At 45.2% G+C, this 20730-nt stretch overlaps 1 protein-coding gene across 1 annotated transcript in view; it reads left to right on the top strand.

Moving 5' to 3' along the window:
- The window catches only part of PHIP (pleckstrin homology domain interacting protein), a 125527-nt gene that overhangs the window by 69077 nt on the left and 35720 nt on the right, over positions 1 to 20730 (top strand). Inside the window, exons 18-24 of the mRNA XM_054162546.1 lie at positions 1436 to 1573; positions 2669 to 2852; positions 3503 to 3626; positions 9221 to 9361; positions 10876 to 10952; positions 11655 to 11886; positions 16613 to 16732. Of these exons, the coding sequence (XP_054018521.1) occupies positions 1436 to 1573; positions 2669 to 2852; positions 3503 to 3626; positions 9221 to 9361; positions 10876 to 10952; positions 11655 to 11886; positions 16613 to 16732 (1016 nt within the window). The remainder of the gene's footprint in view (positions 1 to 1435; positions 1574 to 2668; positions 2853 to 3502; positions 3627 to 9220; positions 9362 to 10875; positions 10953 to 11654; positions 11887 to 16612; positions 16733 to 20730) is intronic.

The following is a 20730-nucleotide window of genomic DNA, read 5'->3' as shown; positions in this document are numbered from 1 at the left end:
TCTGTCTAGCTACATAATCAGAACGCCTCATTTCATAGCACAACTACTGTTCTGTCTTGTCTTTGATCTTGCCAAATGTAGTTTGTACCGTGAGACCTCTTTCCAATCACGCTGGAAAATTAATTTCTGTAGCTTCTTTCTTCAAACATTACCATCCCCCATTACAAAGCTTGCCAAGTTCTGCTTCTCTTGACCAGAGCTTTCCACCATCTAAATATTCTGTGTGGAGGCATCTGACTTCCTTTTCAAATCAGTGCTGTAAATCTTGCCTCCATGCCTCTAATAATTTTGTGTGTGTGTGTGACCACTGTGAGGATGAGAAGAGGTTTTGTGTTGGTTATGCTTAGACACTGTGCATCTCGTTTGCTGAAACAGTATTGCCACCTTGTAGTTACATCTGCCTTTTGTTCAAGAGACCTCTACCTAAAAGGAGGTTTCTTGGCTGTTAAACATGCCAGTGAAAACTGTCACTACTTAACCCATGTCATCATTATGCTTTTGTGAAGCTCTAAAGAGCATTTTTACTGATGAGTTTCCTGCAGTAGAGATAATTATTTTCTTGTTCAATTAGACTTGCTTGATGCAGTCCTTTCCTTGAAGCTTATGCTGGAGTGTTCTATAGTGCATTTGGGGCAGGCTGAGCACACATTTGAACACTTTACACTGGCTGAGCTGACAAACAACAGTGCTATTAAGCTTCTGTGACTTGCTGGCAATTGATCTCATTTAAAGTTTTAATCAGAGTGGCATGTGATCATCTTGACTCTGCTCCAGCAATGCTCTCAATATATGAAGGGAAAAAAGAAGAAAGTTGTTCTGTTTAAAACCTGGCTGTTAGAAGAATGTGTATTCTTGCATGCCTTACACATGTGATTATGTGTTGTACTTTGATAGATTTCTTAAGTGTGAGTTGGAAGGGACCTTAAAGATCATCTAGTTCCACCCCCCCACCCCATCATGTGCAGGGACACCTTCTACCAGCCCAGGTTGCTCAAGGCCTCTGCCAGCCTGGCCTTGAACACCTCCAGGGAGGGAGCATCCACAATCTCCCTGGGCAACCTGTTGCAGTGTCTCACTACCTTCACTGTAAAGAATTTCTTCCTAATCTCCAGTCTGAATCTACCCTCCTCAAGTTTCAATCAATTTCCTCTTGTCCTATCACTGCAAGCCCTTGCAAAAAGTCCCTCCTCAGCTTTCCTGTAGGCCCCATTCAGGTACTGGAAGGCTGCTCTGAGGTCTTCCTGGGGGCCTTTCTTCTCCAGGCTGAACAGCCCCTACTCTCCTAGCCTGTCCCCACAAGGGAGGTGCTTCAGCCCTCTCATCATCTCCACAGCCCTCCTCTGGGCCCAGTCAAAGCTAAAACTTAGATAAGCTGTTTGTAACATTTGAATCTTCAACATTTGTGTGCTGTTCTCTTCTATATTCTACTTCACAGGGTTGAATCAGGTTCTTAGTCAACAAGCAAATCAAGAAGTCAGTCCATTGGATAGCATGATTCAAAGACTTCAGCAAGAGCAGGACCAGAGACGTTCTGGGGAGGCAGGAACCAGTAGTACCAGCCGGATAAGCAGAGGTAGGTCATGGTGGGGGGTGGAATAGGTGGCGTGGCTTTTCTGTTGAAGCAGCTGAGAGTCAGAAAGCATGAAGCATTCTGTTGAACTTCTAGAATGGAAGGAGGTATGGATCAACAGAAAATAGTACAGCATTACCATCTTTTATCCTTCTGCAGAGTCTCAGGACTCTCAACATTACAGATTTATTGTTGTTCCTGTCTGTGCAGCTGCTTGGCTTTACAGCTACTCTACTGAGTAGCAGTCTGGAACTGGCCATCGACTCGATGGGAATCTGAATTGTCTCAAATAAAATAGGAGGGGGGGAAAGAGGAGGGAGTTGCTGCTTTTTCAGGACAGCTGTTCCTTTGCTCAGTCTTGCACTGGATTGCACAGTACTTTAAAAATCCTGGTTGGCACCCCAGCGGAGTAAGCCAGAACAGTTTGTGTGTGTAAGGATGTGGGGGCAGGCTGAAACTGTGCTACAGTGTAGGTGTTTGAGGGATGTTGCATGTGTGGGCTTCTGGGGTTTTTTGTGGTTTTTTGGCTTTTGTTTGGTTAGGGGGGTTTTTTGTTAGGTTGTTTGTTGTTGGTTTTGGGTGTTTTGTTTTAATCTCTTGAAGGCTTCAGAAATTTTCCAGTTTGGATAACTTAAAAATGTCACATCCTGTGGCTTTTTCTTTGATTAAGATAGACTATTAAAGGATTGTTACACTCAGTCAGCTCACTCTTATAATAGGGATCTAGAGTGTAGTAGCAGTAGCTTCACAGAACAGTTTTTGACTCTTTGAGGTCTCTTCCAACCTCATTGATGCTACGATTCTATGATTGAAGGAAAGCAAACCCACTGAATCATTTGCTTCACTTTGGATTGTTGGTTTGGGTTTTGGTTTTTTTTAATGTGAATTATTAATCAGAGTACTGCAGGCCAATAAATGTTTAACATGTGTGTTATGGTGACTGTGGAAGCCACTGCAATAGTTACATTCAGGTAATACTTGATTTCTTCTGAAGTAACAGATGAAGTAGAATTCTCTTTTTTCCTGAGCTCTTGAGTTTTTAGATGCTTCCCCTGGAATTTCAGGTCAAGTAAGACTATGACTTCTTGAATTTTTTAGGGTCTGTAAGTTCTACCTCAGAAGTCCATTCACCACCAAATATAGGCTTAAGGCGCAGTGGGCAAATTGAAGGTGTCCGTCAGATGCACAGCAACGCACCGAGAAGTGAAATTGCCACTGAGAGGGACCTTGTGGCTTGGAGTCGAAGGGTTGTGGTGCCTGAACTGTCTTCTGGTGTGGCCAGGTAAACATAGGCCAGGTTTGCTTGCCAGTTTTCATTTGGTGAACTTCATCACATTGAACAGTTTTGGAAGTCACAACGTCATAGAGCGCTTTGTGCGGTATTTATCTGTTCTGTGGTCTCCTATTTCTTACCACTTCCAGTATGAAATCAGTTGTTGCTTGAGTATCACTTAAAGAATCTTGGAATTGTGGAGTTGTGAATAAAAATTGAGCATTGAACAAATGAGAGAGTAATGTAACTTGCATGTGCAGTGAGCTCCAGCTGCCTCAGCGTTCCCTGATTTGTAGCGTAAGATTACAGTGTGTTTTCCATCCTGCTTGCCCTGCCATTATATGATGTTTTATGGCTGGGACACTGTACTAGATGTCCACTGGATGCCTGAGGTGAGTTTTCATTTCCAAACTGAAACTTTATTTCATTCAGTAATTAACTCCTGTGATAAATACTTACATCAGTAAGTCAAAAACCCCTACTAGCCACTGCAATTAACAGCAGTTTTGTGAAGGAGATGGAAATCTTCCGTTGTTCTGAGGGTAATTTTGAAGCCATATTCTTCTCACTGGAAATAGGAACTACTGTTCAAAGAAATACTATACTCCACTGCAGTATTTTGCTTTGTAAAGCTAACATCTCAATTCTTCTTCTTACAGTAGGCAGGAAGAGTGGAGAACAGCAAAGGGAGAAGAAGAAGTAAGGGTGTATCGATCAGAAGAGAAAAGGAAACACATAACGAGTCACATTCAAAGGGAAAACAAAATACCTGCCTTCTCTAAGGTAAATGGTCACTTGTGCCTTGTTGCAGTAGGGAGCATTAAATGTAAGCTTAATGTGTTAGGCCACATAAATTTATGTTCCTGGCTCAGAACAGTCCTCATTATCAATACAGGCTAGGGGAGGATGAGATAGAGAGCAGCCCTCTGGTAAAGGACTTGGGGGTGCTGGTGAACAAAGAGCCAGACATGAGTCAGCGATGTGCACTTGCAGCCTAGAATGCCAATCACATCCTGGGCTGCATCAAAAGATGTGTGGCCAGGAGATTGAGAGAGGTGAGTCTGCCTCTGCTCTGGTGAGAGCTCCCCTGGAACAGCGTGTCCAGCTCTGCAGTCCTCAAGACAAGAATCAGAATTCACAGAATTTTTTTCCTCTAAGGTCATCAAGTCCAACCATCAGCCCAACAGCACCAGGGCTATTAAACCATTTCCTCAAGTGCCATGTCCACATGTTTCCTGAATACCTCCAGGCATGCTGACTCCACCTCCTTGCATGACCTGTTCCAATGCCTGACCACTCTTGCAGACAAGAAGTTTTTCCTAATACTCGACCTAACCCCTGCCCAGGCAGTTTCAGGCCATTTCCTCTCATTCTATCACCTGATACTAGGGAGAAGAGACTGATCCCCACCTCACTCCAACCTCCTTTCAGGAAGTTGTGGAGAGCAATGCAGCCTTCTCTTTTTCAGACTAAACAACCCCAGTTCCCTCAGCCACTCCTCACAAAACTTGTACTCTAGACCCCTCACCAGCTTTGTTACACCTCTCTGGACCCTTCAGCACCTCAGTGTCCTCACTGTAGTGTGGGGCCCAAACCTGAAAGAAAAAGACCATCAGCTGTTCCCTCAGTCATAGTTGAGCACATTGGTGATAGATTCAGTTTTGTCACAAGAAGCCTTTATGGTCAACCCCTTCTCATGGAACTGCCCCCATCCCTCCCCTGAGTACACAAAGATCTGCCTGACCTGTAGCTGCTTCTTAGCAGATTTTGGCAAAGTTGTGTTGAAGAGGAGCCATGGAAGTTACATACCTAGAGGCTCTTTTCTGGTCCCTGCTTTACAGCTAAGAAGTCACCACCAAGTTCAGCCATTCTGTTACTAATGAGATAATTACTTGGTGTGGGCTTTGTTTCTTTGTTCTTGTTTTAGCACTGCATTTTTGCCAAAGCAATTTCTTACCCTTTAGCATCAACTGTGGCCAAATGTTTGAACAGTGATGTCACTTCCATGACAGAGTTTCTTTTCTTTGAGGGGTGAGGGGGTAGTTGGAGTGGTGGGGTTTTTTTCCCCTCAACCTTTGAGCTGTTAAAAGACCAGGATTGTTTCCAAAACCAGAGAGTAATGCAAAGTGTTTCAGTTTTCCATGAATGTGTAGTTCTAGCATAAGTAGGAAAAGCCTGTGTTGATAGTAACCATCTGAGAGATCTCACCTCTGGATAGATATGGGGATGTAAAGTTTTAGGACCTCAGTCTCTAGAGAGAAGATAGAAGCATTACAGTTGGCTTGTAAGGTAGCTTCTGCAAACTTAAGGAGACCGCATCTAATTCTGGGCTCCCCAGTTCAAGAGGGACAGGGATCTACTTGAAAGAGTACAAGGGACTGCTGCAAGGACAGTTGAGGGACTGGAGCACTGCCTGATGAAGAGAGGCTGAGACACCTGAGGCTGCTTAGTCTGGAGAGAAGACTGAGAGGGGATCTGATCAATGTCTATAAATATCTGAGGGCTGGGGGTCAGGAAGGAAGAGACAGCCTCTGCTCACTTGTGCCCTGTGATAGGACAAGGGGCTATGGATATAAACTACAGCACAGGAAGGTCCCCCTCAACATGAGGAAGAACTTCTTCTCTGTGAGGGTCACAGAGCACTGGAACAGGCTGCCCAGAGAGGTTGTGGAGTCTCCTTCTCCAGCCCTGTCTGGATGCATTCCTGTATGACCTGCACTAGATTTTATGGTCCTGCTCTGGGCAGGGGGTTTGGATTTGAAAATCTCCAGAGGTCCCTTCCTAGCCCTAACATCCTGTGATCCTGTGTGGTTCTTGTGAAGGATACTTGACTAACTGGTTTCATTCTGTTGTGCATGGTTCCTCATACCATGTTTCATGATGCTAAGAGGCAGATGCACTTTACTGAGACGTTGCAGTTTGGTAGCAGAAGTCGTTGCTGTAACACTGACCTTTTTGACCTCTCCTTCAGCAGTGGAACTTGAGAGCTTGATGAGAAGTGAACAGCCCTGGAAGGCTGAGAGACAGAAGGCTGTGTGATAGGCTCAGCCACTAGTCTTAGGGCTAGCTTGGAGCTGTTCTAGGTCAGGTCAGAGCAGCTTGAGGAGGTCTGGTATGTGCTGCCAGTTTGAATTCAGAAATAGTAGTCCAGGTCCCAAAAGTCTTGGTCAGTATTAAAATGCTGATTACTGAGCAGTCCCATTGGAAATGTCTCAGGTAGCTGTGCTGTCAGTCATGCTTCCCCAGCTTCAGTTCACTGGACAGAACAAAAGGAACACATTGAGCTCTGAGTAGAGCACAGAGCAGTTTGGGTTGGTGTGCTTGAGTGAAAACTGACACAATTGTACAGGCTGGTGTGCTGGCTCACTCTGCTGAGCTCTTGCAGTCCCATATGTAAAAGGTGTGTATCTTCTAACAGAGAAGGTAGGAAAAAAGCTCTGGGTGCCAGAATTCTGCCTTTTAAGGAAAATTGTTGTGGCCCAGTGTTGTGGTTTAACACCACCTGGCAACTAAGCACCATATAGCCCCTCACTCACTCCCCTCCAGTGGGGGAGAGAAGCAGAAGAACAGAGATGAGCAAACTCAAGGGTTGAGATAAAAGCATTTTAATAGGAAAAGCAAAAGCCAGACACACAAGCAAAACAAAACAAGGAATTCGTTCACTCCTTCCTGTAGCAGGCAGGTGTTCAGCCATCTGGAGGAAAGCAGAGCTTCAGCACACTTCACAGTTACTTGGGAGTGATGGTGTTTTGTCTTCCCAATGTCTCCAACCTCCCCTTCCCTCCCCCAGCTTTCTATGCTGAGCATAAAGTTGTATGGCAGAAAGGGACCTGGGGGTCCTGGTTGACAGTAGGCTGAACATGAGCCAGCAGTGTGCCCAGGTGGCTGAGAAGGCCAATGGCATCCTGGCCTGCATCAGGAACAGTGTGGCCAGCAGGAGCAGGGAAGTCAGTCTGCCCTGGACTCACGACTGGTTAGGCCACACCTGGAGTCCTGTGTCCAGTTCTGGGCTCCTCAGTTTAGGAAAGCTGTTGAGATGCTGGAAGGTGTCCAGAGAAGGGCAACAAAGCTGGGGAGGGGTCTGGAGCACAGCCCTGTGAAGAGAGGCTGAGGGAGCTGGGGTTGCTTAGCCTGGAGAAGAGGAGGCTCAGGGGAGACCTTCTTGCTGTCTACAACTCCCTGAAGGGAGGTTGTAGCCAGGTGGGGGTTGGTCTGTTCTCCCAGGCAACCAGCACCAGAACAAGAGGACACAGTCTCAAGCTGCACCAGGGGATGTTTAGGAAGAAGTTCTTCCCAGCCAGAGAGATTGGCCATTGGCATGTGCTGCCCAGGGAGGTGGTTGAAGTGTTTAAGAAGAGACTGTTTGGGGCACTTGGTGCCATGGTTTAGCTGATTACATGTTGTTGGGTGATAGGTTGGACTTGATGGTTTCAAAGTTCTTTTCCAACCTGGTTAATTCTGTGTGGAATGGAATATATCTTTAGTCACTTGGGGTCAGCTATGTCCCCTCACAGCTTCTTGTGCCCCCCAGGCCTACTTGCAGGTGGGGTGAAAAGCAGAAAAGGCCTTGACTCTGTGTCAGCACTGCTGAGCAACAGCAAAAACATCCCTGTGTTATCAGCATTGTTCTCAGCACAAACATAAAACATAGCCCCAACACCAGCTACTGTGAAGAAAATGAACTCTATCCCAGCCCAAACCAGCACACTAAGGAAAACCAAATACTAGCTGCTGCTGCTATGCCAAGTTTTAGTTCAGCTTTCACCAAAAAGTTGCTCAGTTTGTTTCCTCAACAACAAAATTTAACCTCACAAACCAACTTTCATCAAATAAGACAGGAAAGATCTTCTCTTTCCTACAAAAGAAAACAATCCAAGAGGAATTGGTACAAGCAGCCTGTCCTGCTAGGAGGCTGTGATAATATTTAGTACTTGCTGTGGTTTGCTGCAGTTCTTCTTCCTTCACCTCTGGGACTATTTTTTTTTCGACCCTCTAATAGGTAGCTGAGAATTGCCTTATGGAAGAGAGAGCACTGGGGAAGTGTAGCTCCCTTTGTGGCATCCAGGAATGTGTCCATCTGAGCTAGGCTGAAGTTGGATGCCAAAAACAATTAGCAGAAACCTTGACATTGAGATCATAGCTCTTGATTATTTTATTGCCAGGCAGTGGGGACTAATACAAGGTAACACTTTGTGCTCAGAGCAAGTGTTTGCATCATGTATATTCAGCATGAAAACCAAGATGTCTTTCTGCTGGAGTATGAAATGTTTCTTAATTACTACCTTATTACATTCTTGTAAGGTTCATAAGAAACTGGATTCTTTCCAGCAAGCACATTCATTTCATCTCTCTCCCATGCACCATCACACCATTTAAGAGGCTTTACTTGCTAGTGTGTGCTAAGGGTTGGATTCCTCTATGGGTGTCTCTCCTATAGATCTGAACTCTTCTAACAGATCTGAGCCCTGGAGATGTCTAAAGGTGGGGTTAGTAGGTCAGCAGAGATTCTCCTTCTCCTCTGCTCTGTCCTGGTGAGGCTGCATCTGGAATATTGTGTCCAGTGCTGGGCCACTCATTTTAAGAAGGACCTCAAGGAACTGCTTGAGAGAGTCCAGCACAGAGACACAAAAGTGATTAAGAGAGTGGAACAATTCCCTTATGAGGAAAGGTTGATGGAGCTGGGGCTCTTTAGCTTGGAGAGGAGGAGACTGAGAGATGACTTCATTCATGTTGATAAAGATGTGCAGGGTGAGTGCCAAGAGGCTGGAGCCAGGCTCTGCTGGGGGATGCCCAATGCCAGCACAAGGGGCAGTGGTGGAAGCTGAGGCAGAGGAAGTGCCATGGAAACAGGAGGATAAAATTTTTCCCTGCCAAGGTGACAGAACACTGGAGCAGGCTGCCCAGGGGAGTTGTGGTGTCTCCCTCCCTGGATGTGTTCCTGTGTGATCTGCTCTAGGTGATCCTGCTCTCACAGGGCAGATTGGACTGGATGAGCTTCCAAGGTCCCTTCCGGCCCCTAACATTCTGTGATTCTATAAAACTTTCCTGTGATGGCCATTTTTAGTGCAGTTTTGAGTTGTCACAAGTTCTCAGCAGTTAGTTAACTGGTATGTGCCTTGTAGAGAATTGAGTTTTGATTATTAGGATAACAAATTTTTTTGTTATATCTGGGAAGAAGGCTTAATCATTTCCAGAATATATTGAAGAGCTTGGTGCTTACGTTCGACTCTGCGTGTGGAGCGTTTCATTCAGCAGCTCCTTAGCTTGGGATTCGTGGCCTGTTTTGAGCTCTATGGTGTTTAAACTTTCCTCTGCAGAAGCTGCTTTCTGGAATGCTGTTATTAAAGAAAATCATTTTGACTTTCCTGTCTTTGCAGAACCATTCCCACGATCATCTACTAGACACCAGCGACTCGAAAAAGCAGCAAGCTAACCAGCACAACTACCGGACCAGATATGCAGTAGAAGAAACTGCAAGGCCTGCTGAAGAGCTAGAAAATGGACACAGTTCCTCAGATGTAAGATTCTTGTTTGTGAAGCAATCTCATCTATTCCATCTAGATAGAATAGACCAGGTTGGAAAAGACCTTTGAGATCAGCAAGTCCAGCCTATCACCCAACACCATCTAATCAACTAAACCATGGCACCAAGCTCCCCATCCAGTCTCTTCCTAAACACCTCCAGGGATGGTGACTCCACCACCTTCCTGGGCAGCACATTCCAATGGCCAATCTCTCTTTCTTTCTTCCTAACATCCAGCCTAAACCTCCCCTGGCACAGCTTGAAACTGTGTCCTCTTGTTCTGGTGCTGCTTACCTGGGAGAAGGGACCAACCCCTACCTGGCTACAACCTCCCTTTAGGGAGTTGTAGACAGCCAGAAGGTCTCCCCTGAGCCTCCTCTTCTGCAGGCTAAGCAATCCCAGCTCCCTCAGCCTCTCCTCACAGGGCTGTGCTCCAGACCCCTCCCCAGCTTTCTTGCCCTTCTCTGGACACCTTCCAGCATCTCAACATCTTTCCTAAACTGAGGAGCCCAGAACTGGACACAGGACTCCAGGTGTGGCCTAACCAGTGCAGTGTACAGGGGCAGAATGGCTTCCTTGCTCCTGCTGGCCACACTATTCCTCATACAGTCCAGCATTTCTACTCATTAAGCTTCTGCCTCAGCTAATCAAAGCTTCTTTCTCATGGAAACTCACAGAATCATAGAATGCATTGGGTTGGAAGGGACCCATCTGGATTCATTTCTGTATGACCTGCCCTCGGTGATGCTGCTCTGGCAGGGGAGTTGAACTCAATGACCTCTGGAGGTCCTCTAACATTCTGTGACAAAAGGGAGAAATATTCATTTGTAAAGGCAGATTTCTAAGCATGTGTGTGCAATGTAACTGTAAACCTAACTAGGTGTGGCTCATATGGCCTGGCAGCAGTATGGCCACTGGCTCTGGATGGTCCTGCCTGAACAGGGAGGTCAAATAATACAGCCTCCAGAGGTCCCTCCCAGCCTCAGTTATTCTGTGCTTCTGTAGCTACAGTAGAGAGTTGAGTAATAAGAATATGTGAAGTTTGTGGTAGGTGTTTGATACTAATTGAGAAGATGTGGAAATGTTAGGTTAAAGGGACTGAAAATCATTTTCAGCAAGGGATGGTAGCTTATTCAAATGCAGACTGAGAAGCACTCATGTTTCCACTGGCTATATGTTAACACAATCATTATCTCTTGATATTATTACACTCTTATTATATTCTTACTGTACTCTTCATATCTGTGCCTCTTCTACTCTTCATATCTGTGCCTGTGCAGCTGGCCAGGCAGAGATATTTTCCTTCTTTTTTGCTTAATCTAGTCCATTAAAATAACTATCTTCAAACTAAAATGCCTTTATGTTGTTAAAAAGCTTTGCTTTATAACATTTACAACACACATAAAGCCTCTAGTCTTAGTCATATTGTCAAGTGTTACACACTTTTTGAGTTCCAGAGGAAAAATCCTTTCTTTTTCCCTGCCTCCCCCTCTGCTCCTCCTTTGTTAGGAAGGGGAAGTGGTTGTTGCCAGTGGTGGAACATCAGAAGATGATGAAAGAGCATGGCACAGCGATGGCAGTTCAAGGTAAGTGACAGTGCAATTTACAGAGGAAAGTCCTGATAAATTGTAAATAACCTTTGCTGTAAGCAAAGCAATGACTCAAATCTCTGCATGTTTAGAAGAAAAGGTGAAAAATAACTTGGAAGACTTTCAGAATGTGTTTTCCAGCCATCTTGCTAACTAAAATTTAGGGAAGGTTTCGTTCTTCTTTGCTGGAATCAGGGTCACTTCTGGCAGGTTTTGCAGGCACATGCACACTTCAGGCATGTGGCAGCAGATTCCTGTGATAGTTCCTGTGACTGACTCTGCTAAACCTTGGTTTGAGATTGGAGAGCAGAGATGGAGCTAATCTCAACCTATCCTTTGATTCTTCTTTAGAAGACCTTTTGGGGGCTCTTTTCTTGCATTTTTGTTCAAAGCTATTGAAACTCAGAATACCCAGACTTCAGCATGCTTCATGCTGAGTTGACCAAGCTAAGAGTGGATTTATTTCATGTGATGCTAGGAGTTAAGCTTCTTGCAAGACTGAATTATCTCAAAGCTTTTGGTTTACTACCATTTAGATTGCAGTTAGAACACAGGGGTTTAGGCACTGGCTTTAACTATTATAGTTCTCTAGACTGTTAACTATAATCTTTTCTTGGGTTGCATAATCCAGTGCACCCTGAATTGCTTTTTTAACCTTTTGGTTTTAATGTCCTGTGTTCTTTGGTACATCATACATAGTGACTACTCCAGTGATTATTCTGACTGGACAGCAGATGCAGGAATCAATTTGCAACCACCAAAGAAAATTCCTAAAATTAAAACAAAGAAAGCAGAAAGTAGTTCAGAGGATGAAGAAGGACATGAAAAACAAAAGAAGCAAATTAAGAAGGAGAGGAAAAAAGGGATTGAGGAGAAAGATGGACCATCAACATCACCAAAGAAGAGGAAACCCAAAGAAAGAAAACAAAAGGTGAGATGTTCATTGCTCTTTCTGGCTTAGAGAGAACTTAATCCTGTCCAATTGGTAAACCCATCATGACTTTTACTCATACTAAATGATAATTATTAAGTCAAATGATAGATTCCTGTAATGATACACTTTCTAAGCATGGTAAATTTTACTTAAGGAGCACTTCCAATGTTCTTAGACCCATCTTTTCTTAGAGCAGAAGCTTCCTTTCTGTTAAGTATTGCTGTAACATGTGCCTGTGTTTTTTAAGCTACACTCAAAAGAGACTCCCTGTTGAATTACACTTTCTTTTAGGCCTGTGCAATGATGTAAATAGTTTTTTCCCATCATTTCCATGATGGATGATACTTGCATGATGATTGCCACTGTATTTCCAGCAAGGGGAATAGAAAGGTTGGCATAGTACCAGCTTTGCTGAGACTCTCTGGTATGAAATGCAGCCTGCTAGGTGGTCGTTGTTGCTCTTTGCTTAGTCTGCTTTTATTGTTGTTGTCATTTGGGTTTTGTGCCAATACTAATAATATCATGGTATCTTTATTGATGATCTGGATGAGGGGATTGAGTCCATCATCAGTAAGGTTGCAGAGGACACCAAGCTGGGGGCAGGAGTTGATCTGTTAGAGGGTAGAAGGGCTCTGCAGAGGGACCTTGCCAGGCTGGACAGATGGGCAGAGCCCAAGGGCATGAGGCTGAACACATCCAAGTGCCAGGTTCTGCACATTGGCCACAACAACCCCATGCAGTGCTACAGGCTGGGGTCAGAGTGGCTGGAGAGCAGCCAGGCAGGAAGGGACCTGAGGGTCCTGGTTGACAGCAGCTGAACATGAGCCAGCAGTGTGCCCAGGTGGCCAAGAAGGCCAATGGCCTCCTGGCCTGCATCAGGAATAGTGTAGCCAGCAGGAGCAGGGAAGTCATTGTGCCCTGTGCTCCGCACTGGTTAGGCGACACCTTGAGTCCTGTGTCCAGTTCTGAGCTCCTCAGTTTAGGAAAGATGTTGAGATGCTGGAAAGGTGTCCAGAGAAGGGCAACAAAGCTGGGGAGGGGTTTGGAGCACAGCCCTGGAAGGAGAGGCTGAGGGAGCTGGGGTTGCTTAGCCTGGAGAAGAGGAGGCTCAGGGGAGACCTTATTGCTGTCTACAGCTACCTGAAGAGAGGTTGTAGCCAGGTGGGGGTTGGTCTCTTCTCCCAGGCAACCAGCACCAGAACAAGAAGACACAGTCTCAAGCTGTGCCAGGGGAGGTTTAGGCTGGATGTTAGGAAGAAGTTCTTCCCAGACAGAGAGATTGGCCATTGGGATGTGCTGCCCAGGGAGGTGGTGGAGTCACCATCACTGGAGGTGTTTAGGGAGAGACTGGATGGGGAACTTAGTGCCATGGTTCTGTTGATGAGATGGTGTTGGGTGACAGGTTGGACTGGATGATCTCTGAGGTCTTTTCCAACCTGGTTAATTCTGTATTCTGTAAGGTACAAGATCAGAAAATTGATGGTGGTGTATTACTGAAACCTTCAGTTTAGCTTTTTATTATAACAAGAAGACCCACTGACTATCTACTATTTCCACTTGGATTAAAGCTTCACTGAGTGTTTTGGGAGCCTTGCATCCCTTTATCATGCTTGTGTGCTGGTTATCGAGGTGCAGGAGGTCTTTGGGTCTGTTTTTAAAGATGACCTGCTACTTTCTTGACTCTTAAGAGAACATTAGGCTGGAAGGAATAGCAGAAAACTATCCCTCTGCCCCTAAGCAGGATTAATCAAGAGGAGATTGGATGTGGCACTTGGTGCCATGCTCTAGTCATGAGGTCTGTGGAGACAGGTTGGACTCGATGATCCTCGAGGTCTCTTCCAACCTTGGTGATTCTGTGATACTGTGATTATACCTGTAATTCCTGACAGGTGTTTGAAGTTTCTTGTGATGGAGACTCTACCTCCTTAGCAGGCAGAGAGCTCTGGTAGAGTCTGGTAGAAAGTTCTGATTCTTGGACATCAATCACAATGAGGCCTTTCTGCCAAGGAAAGAAGTTTTGGGCATCTTTGTAGCCAGGCACAGAATCTTAGGAATTAGGGAAGTAGAGAAAGAATGTCATTCCTCTCTCCTAATGCACAGGCTGTCAAGATCTTGAGTGGTGCTTATATTTCTAATCCCCTTCTACCAAAAATCCATCTAACACCCGATACAGCAATGAAGGAGGGCAAGGAAGGAGCCCTCAGGAAGATCAGAGAATAGAGAACATTAATTTTTTCCCCCCTTAGGGGCAGACACAAAGTGGCTGCTGCTTAGAAGGGAGTTTGAAGGAGATAAAATTTAAAAGGTTTTATAAAACTATGAGTGGTCTAGGAATTAATAAATGCAGAGTGGTTTACTTACTCCTTTTGTTACAGGGAGATGTAACACCTAATGACACAGACATAAACCTTTCCCCATTCCACACCCACCCTTTGGCAGCAAACCGACCCCAAGCCACCTGAGCACGTAATCAGGTTGTGGAACTAATTACTACAGGATTTAGTAGAGTTTCAGAAATGATGACATGAAGTCACTGGGACTAGTTTCTTCCTGATGATTAACTGAGTTCAGGTTTGGCTTCCAGAGGGTCTTAAACTGATGATTAATCTGTGAATTCCCAACAAGGGCAGACTTTCTGTTTAAAGGCTATTCCTAATTACTAATTAGCTAGACAGACTTTACTGGGATGCAGTGCATCAGTTTCTCACAAGGCAGACCTGCTTGAACCTCTGAATCCACAAGGTGCTTCTGTGTCAGTGATTTATTACAATGGAGAGGCTCTCTTTGGAGTTATAGCTTGTTTGTGACTGTGTGTATGCTTTGTCCTGTGGCTACCCACCAGCGCGCCAGTGGTGCACTAAAAGCTGGTGCCATCCTGGTGAAACCACATCTGACCTTGTGCAATGGAGTTACACTGGGGAGTATCCCATTTGCATCTGAGGATGCTGAGTCTCTCATTAACAGCTACCTTGACCAACTGGACAGATGGGCAGAGTCCAACAGGATGGCATTCAACAAATCCAAGTGCCGGGTGCTGCACTTTAGCCTCAGCAACCCCATGCAGAGCTACAGGCTGGGGTCAGAGTGGCTGAGAGCTGCCAAACAGAGAGGGACCTGGGGGTGCTGATTGACAGCTGCCTAAACATGAGCCAGCAGTGTGCCCAGGTGGCCAAGAAGGCCAATGGCATCCTGGCCTGCATCAGGAACAGTGTGGCCAGCAGGAGCAGGGAAGTCATTGTGCCTCTGTACTCTGCATTGGTTAGGCCACACCTTGAGTTCTGTGTCCAGTTCTGGGCCCCTCAGTTTAAGAAGGACATTGAGACACTTGAAGGTGTCCAGAGAAGGGCAACAAGGCTGGGGAGAGGCCTTGAGCACAGTCCTGTGAGGAGAGGCTGAGGGAGCTGGGATTGTTTAGCCTGGAGAAGAGGAGGCTCAGGGGTGACCTCATTGCCCTCCACAACTACCTGAAAGGTGGTTGTAGCCAGGAAGGGGTTGGTCTCTTCTCTCTAGCAACCAGCACCAGAACAAGAAGACACAGTCTCAAGCTGTGCCAGGGGAAGTTTAGGCTGGATGTTAGGAAGAAGTTCTTCCCAGACAGAGAGATTGGCCATTGGAATGTGCTGCCCAGGGAGGTGGTGGAGTCCCCATCCCTGGAGGTGTTCAAGAGGGGATTGGATGTGGCACTTGGTGCCATGGTCTAGTCATGAGGCCTGTGGCAGCAGGTTGGACTCAATGATCTTTGAGGTCTCTTCCAACCTTGGTGATACTGTGATACCTGTAGTGCATTTTTGTACAACCATCCAAGGCTGCTTTCTGTACATGCACAAGATTCTGTTCCTTTCAAAGCAGCCTTGCTTGAGTGACTGCAAATACCTGCCTTGTCTGGTCTGGTAGATGGAGACAGCATGCACCTAAGACCAGCAGCTGCAGTGAGCTTCCTCCTTCCAGTCTGAAAATGCAGTTCCACAGCACATTATGGAATAGACACCAGTAGGTTACATGGATGTACAGTCCAGGACCTTTCCACATAGAATTGAATCATAGAATGGTTTTGGTTGGAACAGACCTGAAAGGTCATTGAGTCCAGCTGCCAGCCTAAGCATGCATTACCTCTGTGTGTTCCTTTTTCTCTTCCTCCTCATCTTGTGGGGTTCCTTATCTGGAGACAGCTGTGTAGTTGTGGTCTTACAAGCCAAGGCAACCCTGTGAATTTGGTAACAGAAAATGGCATATTTCAGGGGTTTTTGGATCTGAGTCTCCCTCTCTGGAGATACTCAAGACTCACCTGGATGCATTCCTGTGTAATCTGGTGTAGGTGATCCTGCTCTGGCAGGGGGCTGGACTAGATGATCTTTTGAGGTCCCTTCCAGACCCTGAAATTCTGTGGTTCTTTGAGAGCTAGTTACTAGAGTGTTGAGAAATCCAGTCTTGTTAAAAGAGCCTCACCACCTCTAAAACCAACAAACTAAAGACAAAGCCAAACAACAACCAACAAGAAAGAAACCCAAACCCAACCCCACTTTATGTTTCAGATAACTAATGTTTTTTGGTCTTGACATTCCTGTAAGCAGTTAAGATTTATCCTCACACTGGCAACAATCTTCTTTTTCCATTAAATGCTCTTAAGAAAGGGCAGCTGATTTCAATGAAACACTTCCCAAACTCCAAGCCTTCCCCAAATGTTCATTTAGTCACATTCATCTTCTGTGTGCTTTTTCTTCAGAGGCTGGCTGTGGGAGTTCTGGCAGAAAATGGTCTGACCCTGGAAGAATGGCTGCCTTCAGCGTGGATCACCGACACTGTTCCTCGTCGGTGCCCATTTGTGCCACAGATGGGGGATGAGGTATTGTACTTTTTGCCCCTGCCTTCTTTCAGCTTGGTTTTGCCTTTCTCATTTTTAACTGTGTGGGTTTTTCCCCCACCCCACCCCAGAGATTTACTATCAGAGTATCTTGGGTTTTCTACAAAGCATTCCTTTGTTCTAGTTAAAATTTGCTTTTGCTTCCTCTCAACTTTCCAATACTTAAAACATTCTGCACGGTGTTGCTTTGACTTTGTTGTTATTCCATGCTGTTACAGTGACATTCCTTTTTGTACCATGTTCAGTGTGCTCATTTCCTTACAACATGTGGAAGCTGTGTGAGGTGCTTTTAGAACTAGTTCTTAGTTGTAGGGCATCTTGTATGCTGAAGGATAGTGAGAAATCAAATGGGAATTGAAGTTGCTTGGAAAACCCCAGACTTGAAGCAAAAAACCAGGAAATAAGCTTATAGAATAGAATAGAATAGACCAGGCTGGAAGATACCTTCAAGATCATGGTGTCCAACCGATCGTCCAACACCACCTAATCAACTAACCCATGGCACCAAGCACCCTCTCAAGTCTCCTCCTGAACACCTCCAGTGATGGCGACTCCACCACCTCCCTGAGCAGCCCATTCCAATGGGCAATCACTCTCTCTGTGTAAAACTTCCTCCTAACCTCCAGCCTAAACCTCCCCTGGCACAGCCTGAGACTGTGTCCTCTTGTTCTGATGCTGCCTCCCTGGGAGAAGAGACCAACCTCTGCCTGTCTACAACCTCCCTTCAGGTAGTTGTAGAGAGTAATAAGGTCACCCCTGAGTCTCCTCTTCTCCAGGCTAAGCAACCCCAGCTCCCTCAGCCTCTCCTCACAGGGCTGTGCTCCAAACCCCTCCCCAGCTTTGTTGCTCTTCTCTGGACTTGTTCCAGCAAGTCAACCTCCTTCCTAAACTGAGGGGCCCAGAACTAGACACAGTACTCGAGGTGTGGCCTAACCAGTGCAGTGTACAGGGGCAGAATGACCTCCCTGCTCCTGCTGGCCACACCGTTCCTGATGCAGGCCCTCAGGAAGGAGGATGGGGGAGGATGGTTTGGTTTGGGTTTTGTGGTGAATGTCTTGGAGAGTTATGTTTTGGTTTGGGATTCTGAAGGGGTTTTGTTTGTTTGTTTTGTCTTTTAAGAGGAATCTGTTCTGAAGTAGAACTCTGCTGCTGTCCTTTTCACTGATGTTTCTGATAGCTAAACAGTGCTGCTGGTCTCCTTACAACAGAAAAGCACAAGAGCAGTTTTGTATATATCTGTGTTTTCTGTGAACTAACTGTAGCACTTTGTAATCACAGGGCCATGGTCTCAAAACACAGTAGCTAAAGGACACCAACCAGTTTCTGCTTTGGAATGTATAGCATATGTACAGTGAAGTAGAGACATAAGTGGTGTCAGAAGGCAGTCTTGCAAACCAGAGTCTGCATGTTTCCTAAGTCCCCTCGGGTTAAAACAAGGGGAAGTAGCTTGCTTATGCTGTGGTCTGTTGGCTCTTCAGGGAGTGGCATGTTTCTAAGGTACTAACCAGAGTCCTTTTGTAGCTCACACCTTCAGAATGGAGTTGGAGAAATACTTGACTGTGGTGACTAAGTTGATTAAACTTTATCCTGAACTAGAGCTGTTTGTAAGCACCACCTTAGAAACTGAATTAGGAGCAGAGGTTGCACATGCAAGCAGTTTTGTGTTTTACCAGATTGCTTCACTGATGCAGTTCACAGCTCAGTTATGCAAAAATGACATTGGCATTGCTAAGTGAGGGAGGCAAGGGGAACTGCAAGCTGAGGGTTGCAACTGGAGAAAACTCTTATGTATTTATACCCTCCAGCAAGCATGTTTTGGAGACTGTGCTGTTCAAAAGATCAAGTCCAAATAAATATATTTGGTGCTTGATACCATCTGGATACAGTGAAGCAGCCAAGGGTTTATCTGTTCCATATTAGACAGGAGACTTGAACATACCACTTTAGGAAGATGCACTAGTGAGGGTGTTTTGGCATCTGCTGAATAGCTTGTGCAGTGAGTACTGACAGTATCTAAGCAGGCTGAAAAAAAGCTCTGTATTGGTGAACAGGAAATTTCCTGACCTGGCCTAGAAAGCAGAGGTAGAATGGAAAGAAAAGAAATCAAGCTGCTCTAAAATTTCATCTCTGATACTTGTGCCTCCCCAGATTTGCTTAAGATGTGAAAAGAAGCTATTCATCAAGAGAGTTACTTTTGAGATCCACAGATCAGCTCACTTAGAAGCTCTGATCCGAAGAGGTCTTGTGTGGCCTTCAGACATTTTGGGGAATGGTTGATATGTTTTGTGAGCTCTGGGAGGAGAGTTATTTCAGATTTGCTCTCCTACAGCTGTACAAACAGAGCAAGAGAGTAGTACTATATTTAGTTATACTCAGTGCATAAGAATAGCACACACCATCCCTTTTCCTGTTCTGAATACTGCCATTTACAGACTCTTGTCATGTGCTTGAGGAGCAGTGGAAACACACCTGAGAGATGAGACTGCAATTTCCATGCCCGATTATCAATGCACAATGCACAGCCATTGGAGTATTCTGCCATTAGCACAAGAAAGAACCATTTTGTCTGGGTGCTACAACAAACAAGCACAAGCCAGAATTTAACAGGACTCAAACTAACATTTTTCAAGGGAAAAGATACCAAATCTCTTTTTTTTTTTCCCATAGATCTCTTTCTAGTTTGCTCTCCTGACAGAAGTCTGGATGCTTACAACTGTTTGCAAAATCAAAGTGTTTCACTTCTACAAATGGTTGGTGAATTTATCTACAGGTTTAGCAGACTATAGGAGGAGTTATTTGCAGCCTGTGTCACTAAGTGAATCACCTTGGTTTGATTCACTGGAAGGTATAGGAAACAATTGTCACACCCTTGAAAAGGTGATTTAAATTCCCAGTTATTTAGATCTCAGTGGCCTCTGTTCCTTTTCCTGCCAGTTTTGATTCTGACAGTGCTCAGGAGATTCTCCCCCAGTGCTTTCATACCTCCTGTAACTAGTGTGCATTTTCACCCTGGGAGGATAATGTGCATGTCAAATACTTGGAAAAACAAAAGTTGAAGAAATTGTGGCACTGAGTCTTACTCCATAAATACATAAACAATAATTGCCATGTAACATTGAGGGAGTTCAGTAACTCCTAATGTAGAAACCTGACAGACAGAATCATAGCATTGGTAGGGTTGAAAGGGACCTCAAGGATCATCCAGTTCCCACCCCTGGCCATGGGCAGGGACACCTCACACTGCAGCAGGTTGCTCACAGCCACATGTTAATAACATTTTATGATACAGATAGTTTCAGAAAGCAGGTGGAAATGGAATCACAGAATGCATCAGGTTGGAAGGGATCTTCAAAGGTCATCTTGTCCAACCCCCCTGCAGTGAGCAGGGACATAGATTCGTAGAATGATCTGTGTTGGAGAGACCTTGAAGATCATCTAGTTCCAACCCCCCTGCTGTGAGCAGGGATACCTGGGGTAGTGATGTTTAGAGATGATTAGTCTGATCCAGGTGGGCTTCATCTACAGTATTGTCACTGAGAGAAAAGTGCCAGGAGTTTAGAAGCAAGAGCTTAGGCTAAATGTAGAGGGAGATGTGTTTTATACTGTATTTTAAAACAACCAACTGTATTCAGCTTCTCCCCACTTCATTCTGGAGATAGTCACATCTGGGGCTCTGCAGTCTGGATCTAATACATAGCAGAGCATGAATAGATGTTGGAAAGGCTTGCTACAAGCTATTGCTGAGGCCAAGTAAAAGAAATCAGATGTTTATAGACAATTATGCTATTGTGCAAACATTGGTGTGTTTATTTTGATTAATGTGTTTTGAAACCAACTGAGGGCCTTTCACTCTGGCTTTTTGATGTTGGACCTTTGCATTTAGAATCATAGAATTGGTAGGGTTGGAAGGGACCTTCTAGTTCCAACCCCCCTGCCCTGGGCAGGGACACCTCACACTACAGCAGGTTGCTCACAGCCAC

The sequence above is a fragment of the Dryobates pubescens genome, chromosome 6 (assembly GCF_014839835.1).
Source record: "Dryobates pubescens isolate bDryPub1 chromosome 6, bDryPub1.pri, whole genome shotgun sequence".
Lineage (NCBI taxonomy): Eukaryota > Metazoa > Chordata > Aves > Piciformes > Picidae > Dryobates > Dryobates pubescens.
The sequence above is the reverse complement of the archived record's forward strand: the minus strand, read 5'-3'. Positions and strand labels throughout refer to the sequence as shown.